This window comes from Panthera uncia, chromosome D4, assembly GCF_023721935.1.
Source record: "Panthera uncia isolate 11264 chromosome D4, Puncia_PCG_1.0, whole genome shotgun sequence".
Classification (NCBI taxonomy): Eukaryota; Metazoa; Chordata; class Mammalia; order Carnivora; family Felidae; genus Panthera; species Panthera uncia.
Window position 1 is genome coordinate 66507958 of NC_064807.1, and position 14936 is coordinate 66522893.

Genomic DNA, 14936 nt, shown 5'->3' on the forward strand with positions numbered 1-14936 from the left:
GAGCCTGACGCGGCGCTCGAACTCACGGACCGCGAGATCGTGACCTGGCTGAAGTCGGACGCTTAACCGACTGCGCCACCCAGGCGCCCCGAAAATGACTACTTTTAATGGTTGTTGGCCTGAACTAAGGTAGTACCATGGGATGCAAAGTAATGTTCACACTGGGAAATAATTAGATGGTAAGTTGGAACCACTGGATGAATGATTTGATGTGAGGAAGGTGGAAGAAGAGACAAGCATCTCATGGGAATGGGATGAAACAGGATAATTGATCAGATTTTATGTTGGCACTTTTTAATAGACTATTGTGATTGTCAACCATGTTTAATGTTAGATACAGAGTATGTTTTTCCTTTAAAATGCACACAATTATATAAGAGAAAAAGAAGTATGTGGCTAGGAAAAAAGTTTGATTTCTTGATTGTCAACCATGCTTTGTTGATAGTTGAGTTGATGATAAACTTCCATTCATTTTTTTTTTTTTTTTAATGTTTATTTACTTTTGAGAGAGACAGAGCACGAGCAGGGGAGGGGCAGAGAGAGAGGGAGACACAGAATCCGAAGCAGGCTCCAGGCTCTGAGCTGTCAGCACGGCCAGGCGGGGCTCGAACTCATAGACGGCGAGATCATGACCTGAGCCGAAGTTGGCTGCTTAACTGACTGAGCCACCCAGCCGCCCCAATAAATTTCCATTCTTTATTTAGGGGGAAATAAACAGCAAAATGAAAGTTTAGTCCCTCCTTCTTGTTTATTAGCCTTGGATAGGGTGGCCTTGGTTATTTATTGGAACTGTAGTGCTCCATTATAGATCCATCTCGTTTATTGCTTATTGAAACAAGAGCATTGGCATGGAACTCAGCACAGTTAGTAGAGGAGTCACAACTGCATCTGTTGCTTGCCATAACCTTCCCAAGAGAAACCATGTAGAGAGGTGCTGCCTCCTCTTTTTGTTTGTTTGTTTGTTTGTTTGTTTGTTTTTGGTAATATCCAGAAAGAAGGCCTTTCTTTATAAGCTGTTTTAAAGTGTGTTCCATTTGATTGGGTTAGGGAAGGTTTAGACAAACTAGATGTCTAGAAGCCATCTGCAGTAAACACATTATGGTTGAAATGCCTATACTAGGATATCTAGTAAAAGTATCCAGTAGAGAGTTGGGTCTGTATGACTAAAGATAAGGAGAGGATTTCACAAATTAGTGAACAGAGAGATTGGAGGAAATCCTGAGGAGTATGGCCTTATGGAAGCCAAAGGAAGACAGTGTGGAGAGACAGGTCAGTACTGTTTAAGAGACAGGTCAGGTAAGGTAGTGAAGGACTAAGAAGTATCTAGTTATGGTTTTGCTGAATTTAGAGATACTGGTAAGAACAGTCTTAATGGAATCCTGAGCATAGGGAGAAAAACAAGTAGCAGAATTGGGAATAAAGTCCATGCTTCTGTCAGCACTACGTTGCATTCTTGAGTAATCGGTGTGGGGTTACTAGTATTACAATGTGTGTAGTTAATTTTTTTTTTTTTTTTTTTGAAAAATGCCTGAGACTAAGGGGAGGAGAATATACCTAGCAAGAAATATGGGGGGTTGTGAAGTTTTTGTTTTGTTTTAAAGATGATAGAAAATTGGGTCTGTTTAAGTGTGAATGGAAATGAACTGGCCTTGAAGGAGAGGGTGAAAATACAGCTGGGGGAGGGTGGGAAACAACTAGCAAGGTATTGAAGAACACTGGAGGGAGAACCAAGGAACAAGTGAAAAGGATTAGATTTGAAAGAGAGGGATGCCTCTTTCATTTAATAGGAAGAAAGGAGGGGCACCTGGGTGGCTCAGTCTGTTAAGCAGCCGACTTCGGCTCAGGTCATGATCTCGCGGTCCGTGAGTTCGAGCCCTGCGTCGGGCTCTGTGTTGACAGCTCAGTGCTGGAACCTCCTTCAGAGTCTGTGTCTCCCTCTCTATCTACCCCTCCTCCATTCACATTCTGTCTCTCTCTCTGAAAAATGAATAAATGTTCAAAAAAATTTTTAATAGGAAGGAAGGAGATTAGGTGGATCTGGATGCAAAAAAAGAAAGTATGTCGCTTTGGTGGCAGAAGGTGGAGGATGGGTCCCTCTGATATCTGCTGATTTTTGTCTTTGTTTTTAATTTGGGGATGAGGGGCAGAGAGAGAGTCCCCAGCATACTCCTGCATGGAGCCCAAAGTGGGGTTTGATCTCATGAACTGTGAGATCATGACCTGATCCAAAATCAAGAGTCAGAAGTTTAACTGACCGAGCCACCTGGGCGCCCTTGATATATTTTGAATGAAGTAGAAGATGGTCATCTGTAGTGGGGGAGGAAGTTTTGGCAATCAAATTTAGAGAAGAGTGCAGGTTTGAAATATCCTCTTGGAGAATGGAGGAGAACCAAAAGAAGTGAGGATTTAGGGTATCTTTAATTTTCTCCAGCATGTAGAAGATTGGATGTAAATGGATAGGTAGGGGTTGGATAGTTAAGGTAAGATTTCTTAGCTGTGAGGTAGGAGGCAGCACAGAGTGGTCAAAGTGAATTTTTTGTTGAGTACAGATGGAAATAAATTCAGTTGTGTGGGTCCAAATGTGGAATTTTGCCTGGGGGAAGCAGCAGAAAGACAAGAAAGTCTGATAATGGGAAGAAAGTGATAGAAGCATTGGAATTATTGTCTTTGCCAAATAGAACTGGCAATAAAGATCAGAGTGAAAGTAGGCACTCTGGGGACCAAATGCAAGACCAGGTGTAGTGAATAGTTACTGAGAGCTGGTAGGGATAGGTGATTGATGTTTACAATTTCAAAGATGGAGAAGTTTGGGGATAACAGGATTCAGCCTGTGTTGTGTGGGTAGGTGACTTAAGTAGATTGGAAAGTAAAGATTGTGTTGAGGTTAAGGAACAACGCCAGAATTTTGGACAGGTCGGTGCACCCGGAACTAAAGTCTAGTTCTAGTAGATGTGTGTGTGTGTGTGTGTGTGTGTGTGTGTGTGTGTGTATTCACATATATTTTTATATATATTCACATATATGTTTATATGTAAATATATAAAGTTGATTTTACGTTCTGAAGTGGTATTGCTAGATTGAATGGCCACCGCCCCAAAAATGTTGCACTTTGACATATTGCCTTCAAATATTTTATTGTTTGACACTCCCATTCTGAGAGTGTTGTCTCTTCACACATAACACCAAGAATTGTTCAACACTGTCTTTTCCAGTATGATGGTGTATTGAACTAATGACATCTGACACTAAAATTTGTGATTTTGGTTACTAATAAGGTTGAACTTTTTATTGACTATACTTATGAATTGTTTGTTGCCCTTTTATTTGTCCCTTATTTCTCTTGGCCCAAGAAGTATTTTCTACCATTTCTCTCTCAATTTTTTTGCATTTTTCCTTTTGGTATTTGTCCTATTTCTGTCTGAAATGCATGCTTAGTTTATTAATTTTTCTTTAATAAACAGTTTTAATGTTAGTCTATGATTACTTTTTTAGTCAAATCATATAGGTGTCGATGTCTGTAGAGTTCTCATTGTTATGTACTTAATATTTTTTAATCACCCGTTTTTGGGTTTTTTTGGAGCAAAATGATTGGAGGTGTTTGTTCTTGTTGTTTGTCCTGCTTTTTTTTTTTTTTTTTTAACTCACAAGGGTTTTTGGGTTTTGTCCCTTCCTCACTCTTTTGACATACAAAGCTAGAGAGTAGGTCCGTTATTTGTTTGGGCTTATGAAAATACAGTGGAATAGTCTTTATGGCTAAACTTTTAAAGTGTATATTCTATGGGTGCTGGAAATAAAAGTATAATTTCCATTGGTTAGGAACTATGTATACATATCAATTAAGTCTAAATTGGCTACACATTCTTGTCAGGAATGAGATTCCTGCTTATTTCTTTCGTTATTTTTTGCTTCATATATTTCTTTATTTTCCTTTCCTTACATATATTTATGCTATATTAATTTACTCATTCAGCAAGTGTTAATTGAGCAGTTATTGTGTGCTCCACCACTATGTACTGTTCTGAGAACTAGAATCACTCATAGTAACACATGTGGTCTATCATTCATTTGTGAGGTTTTTTTTTAACCAACCACAGTTGCAAATATTGCATCTCTTCTCCTCTGAACAAAGAAGTATGGAAGGAAATTATTCACCACAGAGTGCTCTGAGCTCTGTGCTATCGCTCAGCTGACTTCGGGCAAGTCATTTAGCATGTAAAGTAGCAGTTCTTAGGCAGTCCTCTCTTTTTGTTTTCAAGACCCTTTACATTTAAAATTTGTTGAGGACCCCAAAATAACTTTTATCAATGTACTTGTATTTACTGTATTAGAAATTAAGCAGAGGAATTTTCTAAATGTTCATTTAAATATAATAAATTTAAATTTAAATTATTATATTCATTTAAATATAATAAACCTATTAAATGTTATAACTAATACATTTTGTGTGAAAAATTATTTTCCAAAACAACAAAAAACAGTAAGACTGGCATTATCTTACTTGCTTTGCAAAACTTGTTTTTAGTGTTTATTTATTTAAAAAAAATTTTTTTAAGTTTATTTATTTTGAGAGAGAGAGAGCGCGCACAAGCAAGGGAGGGGTAGAGAGAGATGGAGACAGAGGATCTGAAGCAGGCTCTGTGCTGACGGCAGAGAGCTTGATACAGGGCTTGAACCCCACGAACCATGAGACCATGACCTGAGCTGAAGTCTGACCCTTAACTGACTGAGTCACCCAGGCACCTTAAAATGTTTATTTACTTTTGAGAGAGAAGAGTGTGCAAGCTTGAGAGGGCGAGGGGGAGGGGATGACTTGATCGGAAGTGGGCTCTGCACTGATAGCAGAGAGCAGGATGCAGGGCTCGAACTCTTGAACCATAAGATTCTGACCTGAGCAGAAATCAGACGTTTAACCACCCAGGTGGCCCTTGTTTTGCAAAACTTTTTAATGTTTGGCTTAATAGAAAAAGATAGCTAGATTCTCATCTGCTTCTGCACTCAGTCTTTTGTGAAGTCACATGTTTTGTAGCCTCTGGAAAACTCAAGTATATACTTGTGAGAAAATGAGAGTACAAAAGGCAAATAATATCTTTTGACCTGGTAGACCTCCTGATAAGTAAGGTCTTATGAATGTTTATGGCTCCTTCATCACACCTAGAGAATCGTTGCTCTTGGCAGTATAGGGTTTAAATAAATGGGTCTTTAAAAGTTACTTTATCTTAGAAATTTGGATAGTATCTTTTGTTTCCTGCACTTATCATGACATGCTAGCTGAATATATAGGTAAAATCAGAACTGCCAACATAAATTATAGAACAAGGGCCAACTGTAGAGTTGTTAGACTTGTGAATCCTTGTACTTTTTTATTCTGACCCACACATAGCATAGAATTTACTATCTTGTGGAATTTATATCCTGAGTTTACTGATGTTGACGTCAGATTCTCTGAGTGCTTTTTTAATTTTTTTATTTTTATTAAAAAAAATTTTTTTTTAACATTTATTTATTTTTGAGACACAGAGAGAGCATGAACAGGGGAGGGTCAGAGAAAGAGGGAGACACAGAATCTGAAACAGGCTCCAGGCTCTGAGCGGTCAGCACAGAGCCTGACGCAGGGCTTGAACCCACGGACCGCGAGATCATGACCTGAGCGGAAGTCGGACGCTTAACCGACTGAGCCACCCAGGCACCCCCCTGAGTGCTTTTTAAAAAAGCTGTTACTTATGGGGCATCTGGGTGGCTCAGTTGGTTAAGCATTCGACTCTTGGTCACGATCTGTGGGTTAAAGCCCTGCATCAGGCTCTGCACTGGCATTAGTTTTTCACCAAAAGCTTAGAACTATCAATTTAGACAGTTTTCAGAAGTATTCTGGGAAATTGAAGGAAATGGAATTTTCCCCCTTGATTCTTGTATCTTTAAATTTTTTTTTTTTTTAACGTTTATTTATTTTTGAGAGAGACAGAGACAGAATGCAAATGGGTTAGGGGCAGAGAGAGAGGGAGACACAGAATCCCAAGCAGGCTCCAGGCTCCAGGCTCCAGGCTCCAGGCTCCAGGCTCCAGGCTCCAAGCCGTCAGCACAGAGCCTGATGTGGGGCTTGAACTCATAGAGCTGTGAGATCATGACCTGAGCCGAAGTCAGACGCTCAACCCACGGAACCACCCAGGCGCCCCTGATTCTTGTATCTTTAAAGTAATGAAAGTAGTGCTCTCTCTGTGTATCCCTATCAAGCAGTCTTTCACCTAAAGCTCAGAACTATCAACTTAGACAATTTTTAGAAGTATCCTGGGAGATAGAAGGAATGGAATTTTTCCTCTTGATTTTTGTGCCTTTAAAGTAATGAAACTAATTCCATTATATCTTCTTGCCTTTTTTACTCCTCTGCCACCGTGCTTTTTGATTAGTTTCAGAAATTGGACTCATTTTCAAAATACCTCATAATGAGCCTGTTGTCATGTAATTTTACAAGACAGAGATCATAAAGATCATCTGTTACAGTACCTCTTTGTAGATGAGACAACAGATAGTAGTCCTCGGCCAAGGCTGAAATTTGGAGCCACCTGTAAAGCTTTTTAAAAAGTACAGGTGTTCAGGGGCACCTGGGTGGCTCAGTTGGTTAAGCATATGACTTCAGCTCAGGTCATGATCTCCCAGTTCATGAGTTCGAGCCCCACATCCAGGCTCTGTGCAGACATCCCAGAGCTTGGAACTTGCTTTGGATTCTGTCTCCCCCTCTCTCTACCCCTTCCCTGCTCACTCTCTCTCAACAATAAATAAATGTTGAAAAAAATTAAAAAAAAATAAAGGTGTTCAGGCCCCATCTCTAGAAATTATGTTCTAATTGATCTTTATGAAGCCCCCTCAGATGACAATGATGAAACATATCCCACTTTTAAAGTGAATCATTTGCATCAGGCTCTGTGCTGACAGCTCAGAGCCTGGAGGCTGCTTCAGATTCTGTCTCCCTCTCTCTCTGCCCCTCCCCTTCTCACATTCTGTCTCTCTCAGAAATAAACATTAAAAAAAATGTTTTTAAGTGAATCATATGCCTTTCTTTTGTTTGTTTGTTTGTTTGTTTGTTTATTTTTGAGAGAGAGTGACAGAGGGCAGTTAGTGGAGGGGCAGAGAGAGAGAGGATCCCACGCAGGCTCTCCACTGTGAGCACAGAGCCTGACACAGGGCTTGAACTCTCAAACCGTGAGATCACGACCTGAGCTGAAATCAAGATTTGGACACTTAACCAGCTGAGTCACCCAGGCGCCCCTGAATCATTTGCTTTTTAACATTCGTATTTAACTTATTTTTATTGTAGATGTGACTATTTTCTTTCTTAGACCTTTTAGGTTAGAGAGCTTTTCTTTTTTACTCTGTGGGAAATAAGCCCGTAAGCTTTATAATGAGAATCAAGACTTCTGATGTTGCAATTTTTATTTTGAGTAGATTTATCAAGTCAACTGGTAAAAGTTTTTTCTTTCAATCTGTGTATGTGTAGCAGCTGGTGGTAAAGTTTATACCTATACCTAATGATATGCATTAAGAATGAGTCTTTTTTAATACAATATTGTGAAGACATGATCTTTAAGTTTTTGCAAGTATTAATGATTAATATATGTATAAAAATTTTACCTTGCATTTGTCAGATTCTGGATAGTCATTTGTTGTTTAGACCTGTTAGAAAAAAATGTTTATTTTTCCTTTAGGTGAAGGCGCTGAAAGAGAAGATTGAATCTGAAAAAGGGAAAGATGCCTTTCCTGTAGCAGGTCAAAAATTAATTTATGCAGGTATGAATTAAATATTGAAAGTAATGCTATCTTTCAGATTGTGTAGACAAATTCGTTCTGTCAGACACATACGCAGTGTTTGTGTTTGGTATCTTTTAATCAAATGTTAGTGCCTTTTTACCTGATTATATTTCCAATTATATTTTTCTTTATCTTGACTGATCACTTAATGTTTTTCTTTGGGGAAAGTATTAATTGATAGAATTGACATTAGTAATTGTTTTAACTTCAGTTATGTGTAAGACAAAGGTTATGGGCTTCAAATAATGTATTCTTTTTTTCTTAATGTACTAGGCAAAATCCTCAATGATGATACTGCTCTAAAAGAATATAAAATTGATGAAAAAAACTTTGTGGTGGTTATGGTGACAAAAGTAAGTTTTAGCTTTGTTCTGTATATTTTTATGCTTGCGAGGTTTTTTAAAAAAAATAAAGATCCCAAGTCCAGCCTTTATACTTTGGTGAATACAGTTTATGCACATCCATAGTGGCAGGCACTTGGCTGTTTTTTTAAAAATTTTAAGTTTACTTTGTGTGAACCATAAAGTTAATAATTTTATACATTTATAGCTTAAACATTTTTAAATAAATTAAAACAGTTGATAAAATATCATGTAAAAATTGTTAGATTTTGCTGGAGTAGTAAAATTGCTAATTATTTGAAGATTTAAAAATGTGATTCTTAGAATAAATATTTCTTATTTTGTGGTTTTAATAAGGGTGCCTTAAAGAGACTTGTTAAATTATGTGCTAGATCTGATAGGCTCAAGCAGAAAAGACATGTAGACTCCTAAATTCAATGATATTTCTTAGTTGATGGGGTAGATTTTTAGAAACTAAAAAAGAAAAAGGCAGTTAAAGAAATGAAGGAATGATTGTTGTGAGGAAGTTTTTTAAAGGGAATTTTTTGTGATTTATTGGACTGAAATATACTTGGGACAGTTTATCAAAGTTTTTCTCTAAAACAGAATGGATATGGGTTCTGCCAGGATTCTGTAATATTTTTATTTAAAGATGCATAAGCATGCAGTAGAGAGTTAGAGAAGTGGTGTACTCGTGACATGAATTTTTAGGATTGAATTATCATAATCTGAGAACAGTGATACTTGTAACCCTGAAAATAGGTTTAAATAAGTAATTGGAAACCAAGTTTATTAAGGACTATAAACCATTTATTAAAATAAATGTGAGGATTTTTTTTTAAGTTTAAGGTAATATATGCAGTAGAAATACAGAGAGATGAGCAAGTAAATTTTATTTATTTTAATTTTTAAATTTTATTTAAATCCAAGTTAGTTAACATAGTGTAATAATGATTTCAGGAGTAGAATTTAGTGATTCATCACATACATACAACACCCAGTGCTCATCCCAACAAATGCCCTCCTTAGTGTCCGTCACCCATTTAGCCCTTCCCCACACCCAGCACCCTACCAGCAACCCTCAGATTTTTTCTATATTTAAGAGTCAAAGAGGAGTGCCTGGGTGGCTCAGTCGGTTAAGTGTCCAACTTCGGCTCAGGTCATGATCTCATAGTTCGTGGGTTCGAGCCCTGCATTGGGCTCTGTGCTGACAGCTCAGAGCCTGGAGCCTGCTTTGGAATCTGTGTCTCCCTCCCTCCCTCCCTCCCTCCCTCCCTCCCTCCCTCCTTCTTCTCTCTCAAAAATAAACATTAAAAAAATAATTTAAAAAAAAAGAGTAAAAGAAAAAAAGTCTCTTCTGGTTAGCAAGTCAGTTTTAATTACTGCATATTTTTGTCCTGAGTAAAAGCAGCTAAACGGTTTACATGTGTTGGACTTAAAAGTGTGTATAATCCATTAAGAGAACCATTGTGATTTTGCTATGTTAAAGCACTTACTCATTAAATGTTTGGGTTTTTTTAATATAATTTATTGTCAAATTGGTTTCCATACAACACCCAGTGCTCATCCCAACAAGTGCCCTCCTCAATGCCCATCACCCACTTTCCCGTCTCCCCCACCCCCCATCAACCCTGTTTGTTCTTAGTATCCAAGAGTCTCTTATGGTTTGCCTCCCTCTCTCTGACTTTTTCCCTTTCCCCTCCTCCATGGTCTTCCGTTAAGTTTCTCAAGATCCACATATGAGTGAAAACATACGGTGTCTTTCTCTGACTTATTTCACTTAGCTATTAAATGTTAAACTTTACATACAAGGAACAGAATCATGAGGAAACTTTGTCTCAATTGAGTATTTTTTAATTGTGTTAAAATATACATAACACAAAATTTACCAGTTTAACCATTTTTAATTGTACAGTTCAGTGGTATTAAGTGCATTCACATTGTGCAACCATCTCCAGTACTCTGTACCCACTAAATAGTAACTCCCCATTCTGCCCCCACCCCCCCAGGCCTTGGTAACCACCATTCTACTTTCCATGAATTTAACTACTCTATACATCTCATATAAATGGAATCATAAAGTATTTTCCTTGTGTGACTGGCTTATTTCCCTTAGCGTAGTGTCTTCTAGGTTCATCCATGTTATAGCATGTGCCAGAATTTCTGTCCTTTTAGGGCTGAATAATATTCCATTGTCTTATCTAGTTTTATCATGAATAGTATGCAAAATGTGGTAGCCACATATTTGGATATGTATATGTTTGGGGTCTTATTTCCTTTAGTATTGTAATAACCTTGACTGTTTGGAACGTAACTAAGAATTAAGCAGGATAGGTCTCAGAATAGATGGATGTGTTTTTTTTTTTTTTTTTTTTTTTTTTAACGTTTATTTATTTTTGAGACAGAGAGAGACAGAGCATGAACAGGGGAGGGGCAGAGAGAGAGGGAGACACAGAATCTGAAACAGGCTCCAGGCTCTGAGCTGTCAGCACAGAGCCCGACGCGGGGCTCAAACTCACGGACCGTGAGATCATGACCTGAGCCGAAGTCGGACGCTCAACCGACCAAGCCACCCAGGCGCCCCTAGATGGATGTGTTTGAAGAATAGCTACTTAGAGCCAAGCTTTTTCTTATTTTACACAGGACTCTACTGATAATTTGTGGTTATTTTATTTTCAAGTTATTAATAGAAGTCATCTATTAGAAGGGGAAGTATTAGGCATTATAGAGGCAAAGAGAAATGACCTTATTATAAAGAGCCAGGAAAACTGTTTAGATCAGAAGTAAGCAGCAAAACTTCAAAAAGCAGATGGGTTTGCTACCATTTAGAATGAGGCTTAAATAGCACTGTGGCAACAGAGACTTCGCGAGGGCATGAAATGTTATATTATTATAATCATAAATAATCTTAAGGGAAATATTAAATTAGCATAATACATTTAAATTACATTTTAATCTAAATCAGAGTTTAGAACATTAATAATTTGCAGAGTATTATATTGGCAGTTTGAAAAGTTATAGGGCTAAACACAAGACTCTTAGAACAAAGAAAAGAGGGAGTGAATGCTCCTAGTATTATTTTTTTTCAGTCCCCTGTCCTACCTTGCACAGCAAGTCTTTCCAGTGCATGCTGAACTAGCTCAGATCAAACAAGAGAGTTATTTTGGTGATGCTTTTATTATTATTATTATTTTATTATTATTATTTTTTTTTTTTGGTGATGCTTTTAAATGACAATAAATACCTTGAAGTTATAACCTTGGAACTTAAACTGTAAAGTTTGGTAGGGGGTAATTAAATGGTCCTTTTTTTTTTTAGTACACATTTTGTATATCTCTGAATAGTGGTTTCTATTGGCTCTTTTTTGTAGTGACTTGATGACATAACAAAGACAAACTGTTAGCTAAAAGCTAATTAAGGTTGCTAGTTAATATATCAGCTTTGAAAGAGTAACATAGTGATTCAGATTGCTAATACTGATCATTTATTAAGTTACTTTACGAAATTATTTTCAAGTTACAAGTTTATATTAGTGTTATGTTTGTAGCCTCCTATAATGATAGTCTACTTAGAGATCCGGTAATAATGTGGTATTTTATCATGATTCATTATTTTACTTTTTTAATGTGTTTAGCCCAAAGCAGTGACTACACCAGCACCAGCTACAACCCAGCAGTCAAATCCTGCCACCACGACCACAGTTAGCTCCACCACAGCTCCAGCTGTGGTCCAGGCCCCGACCTCTCCTCCCACTTTGGCTCCCACTCCGGCTCCCACTCCTACCCCTGCATCCATCACTCCAGCATCAACGACAGCATCTTCTGAACCTGCGCCTGCTAGTGCAACGAAACAAGAGAAACCTGCAGAAAAGCCAGCAGAAACACCAGTGGCTACTAGTCCAACATCAACTGACAGGTAAGAACTGTATTCTAGGAAATTGTATCCCAAAACACGTTCATATTAGGAACTTCATGCATGTAGGGGTGCCTGGGTGGCTCAGTCAGTTAAGCGTCCGACTTCGGCTCAGGTCACAGTCTCATAGTTTGTGAGTTCAAGCCCCACATCAGGCTCTGTGCTGAACAGCTCAGAGTCTAGAGATTCTGTGTGTCCCTCTCTCTCTGCCCCTCCCTGCCTGATCTCTGTCTCTCTCTCAAGAATGAATATGAATAAACATTAAAAAAAAAAGAACTTCATGCATGTGTTTGTTTTGATTATTGTTTTGATCAAACTAACTTTGTTTCTGCTCTGTTAAACTTTTCTGAACATTGAACTCTCACTAAAACTAATTTTTGTGCCTGTTTAAATTTTCGTGATCCAGTTTTGTATACTCCCATTATTTTTTTTCCCAGGGGGAAGGGAAAGAGGGTCAAAGTTATTCTTCATTTTGTGTAGAAAAATTAGGAAATACAAATGCCCAAAAAGAATTATAAAAATAGCTTCATATTTTATTATAGTTTGACATATTATAAATAACTTGACACTGCCCCAGTCATTATTTATATTATTTTCTGATTGTTGTCATTTCTATTGTAAACATCTTTCATTCCATTAAATATTTCCGTTTGCTGCATAGCATTGTGTTTGGATCTGACATTTGTTCACGCTCAACCTTAGAAAAGTAACATCTTTGGGTATTTTCCTCATCTGAAAATTTGTGGATGACAACCTATCTCCTAGAGTTGTTATAAGGATTAAATGGAATAATGATTATAAAAGGTGTAAAATAGCACACGGTACACAGCAATACGTATCAGCTGTTGTGGGTACTTCACCTACCAACTTTTGTTGAACATATGGATTGTTTCAGTTTTCCACTGTTTTATCTATATTTTTGTGAACTTTTGTAAACATTTAAGTTTTGCCTGTGTAGATCTTTAAAACCAAAGAAAAAGCACTGGGATATTTGTGGAGCAAGAAATAATTTCTTGTGAGAAGTTGACAAGATTACTGAGTAATTTATGACAAAAGTTTTTTCCCCCAATGGTAAATAAAAGAACCAAAGCAAGTGCTTTATTTTGCTTGGCTGGAGCTTGTACGGGGAATTTCTGCTTTATCTGACAGCATGGGTTGTATTAAGTCCAGTGTGCATTGGCACTGGAGCTGTTTGTGTTTTGTGACTTCAGTATAACTTGGGACCTCAGTGGCAATAGTTAGAGTCCTTGGAATCAAAACCAGACAGAATGGAGATCTGTACAGGAGTTGGAAACACGTACTGAAAGGGAAGCATGTTTGTGATAAATACAACAATGATCAGAAAAAAATTAGTTACGATTATTTTGGTCTTTTACCTATGTGTTCAGTTTCTGTGTCTGATCCAAGTCAACCATGTTTGGAGGGGTTTGAGTCATCTGGTTTATTGCTCACTTTGGGCCTCTTTTCAAGGAATTAAATATTTCCTCTATGCCTGCCTGCTGCACTTTGCCTTAGTTTAGGCCTTCTGAGACACTGTCACCTAACTTGATGCTTCTCCCATGTACATTTAGAAATGCATTCAACACTCTTACCTAGTGGGAGACAACCAAACTCAGGTTAAGCTGTTCTATCAAAAGGTTGTTGGTCCATTCTGTGTGAAGGAGGGAAGTTAACAAATTTAACACATTGTTTCCCAGACCATTTAAACATTGTAAATGTAATTAAATATATGTTCATCAGTACAGGATAGCCTATTTTCTTACATGTTTTCAGCTCTTCGAAAAGCTATTTATAGTGAGAATTTCAGAATTGATCGGTACAATCTCTTTTTTTTTAAATTTTCTTCCTGGAGGTACAGTTTCACTTACCGATTCTTAAGATTCAGGATTACCGGGGCGCCTGGGTGGCTCGGTCGGTTAAACAGCCGACTTCGGCTCAGGTCATGATCTCGCGGTCCGTGAGTTCGAGCCCCGCGTCGGGCTCTGTGCTGACAGCTCAGAGCCTGGAGCCTGTTTCAGATTCTGTGTCTCCCTCTCTCTGACCCTCCCCCGTTCATGCTCTGTCTCTCTCTGTCTCAAAAATAAATAAACGTTAAAAAAAAAAAAAAATTTAAAAAAAGATTCAGGATTACCTTTTCAGACCTACAGAGGTTGCATAAATCAGTAGATGATCAGTGATCCACAGAGCAGATACTAGAGTTACTTACTTGGTTGGGCTTTGTACACCATTTCCCCAAATTATCACCACCTTCGAGAAGGGTAACAGAAGGATGAGGGAAGCTCAGAAAACTGGCTGCTTAAATGTGCCTTAGTCCTTTCATCTGCTCTAAAACATTTAGTGTCCTGTAAAGCACAAAACTTAGTGGGCTAATTATCAGGAGATACACTGGTACCAATTCGAGGGACATCAGAAAGTTTATTCATCACCCCTGGCCTGACATTTCGTTATTAGTCATTTGTGTCTTTAGGCCAGTTTTGTTCTTTAAAAACTACCCATTGCAATGCAAATCCTATTTGTATATATCTACCTTAGAGAAACTGCCTGTGTGCACAAAGACTGCGTTAATTTGTAATTAAAGACAAATTGGAACCAACCTAAATATCCATTAATAAGAGAATGACTTGACCTGCAATTTATTCATATTGGAGAGCAATGCTGCTTGAAGGTGGTAGTAAGTAGGCAGCATCAGCGTCACTGGGAGTATGTTTGAAATTAAACCCCTGACCTAAGTCAGAATTATCTGGGGGCAGATCACAGAAATCTGTATTTTAACAAGCTCTCCTGGTGAATTTTTAGGCTTCCTAAAGTTTGAGAAGCCCTAATATCCAATAGTACAGGCCAGTTAAAGTATGTAGTATATATGCATATTGAATGAATGTGGTT

The 14936-nt window shown here is 37.9% G+C and overlaps 1 protein-coding gene across 1 annotated transcript in view; it reads left to right on the top strand.

Annotated features, from left to right (window-relative positions):
• The window catches only part of RAD23B (RAD23 homolog B, nucleotide excision repair protein), a 48512-nt gene that overhangs the window by 11889 nt on the left and 21687 nt on the right, over window positions 1-14936 (top strand). Inside the window, exons 2-4 of the mRNA XM_049627520.1 lie at window positions 7698-7779; window positions 8074-8153; window positions 11776-12056. Coding sequence (XP_049483477.1) covers window positions 7698-7779; window positions 8074-8153; window positions 11776-12056 — 443 coding nt within the window. The remainder of the gene's footprint in view (window positions 1-7697; window positions 7780-8073; window positions 8154-11775; window positions 12057-14936) is intronic.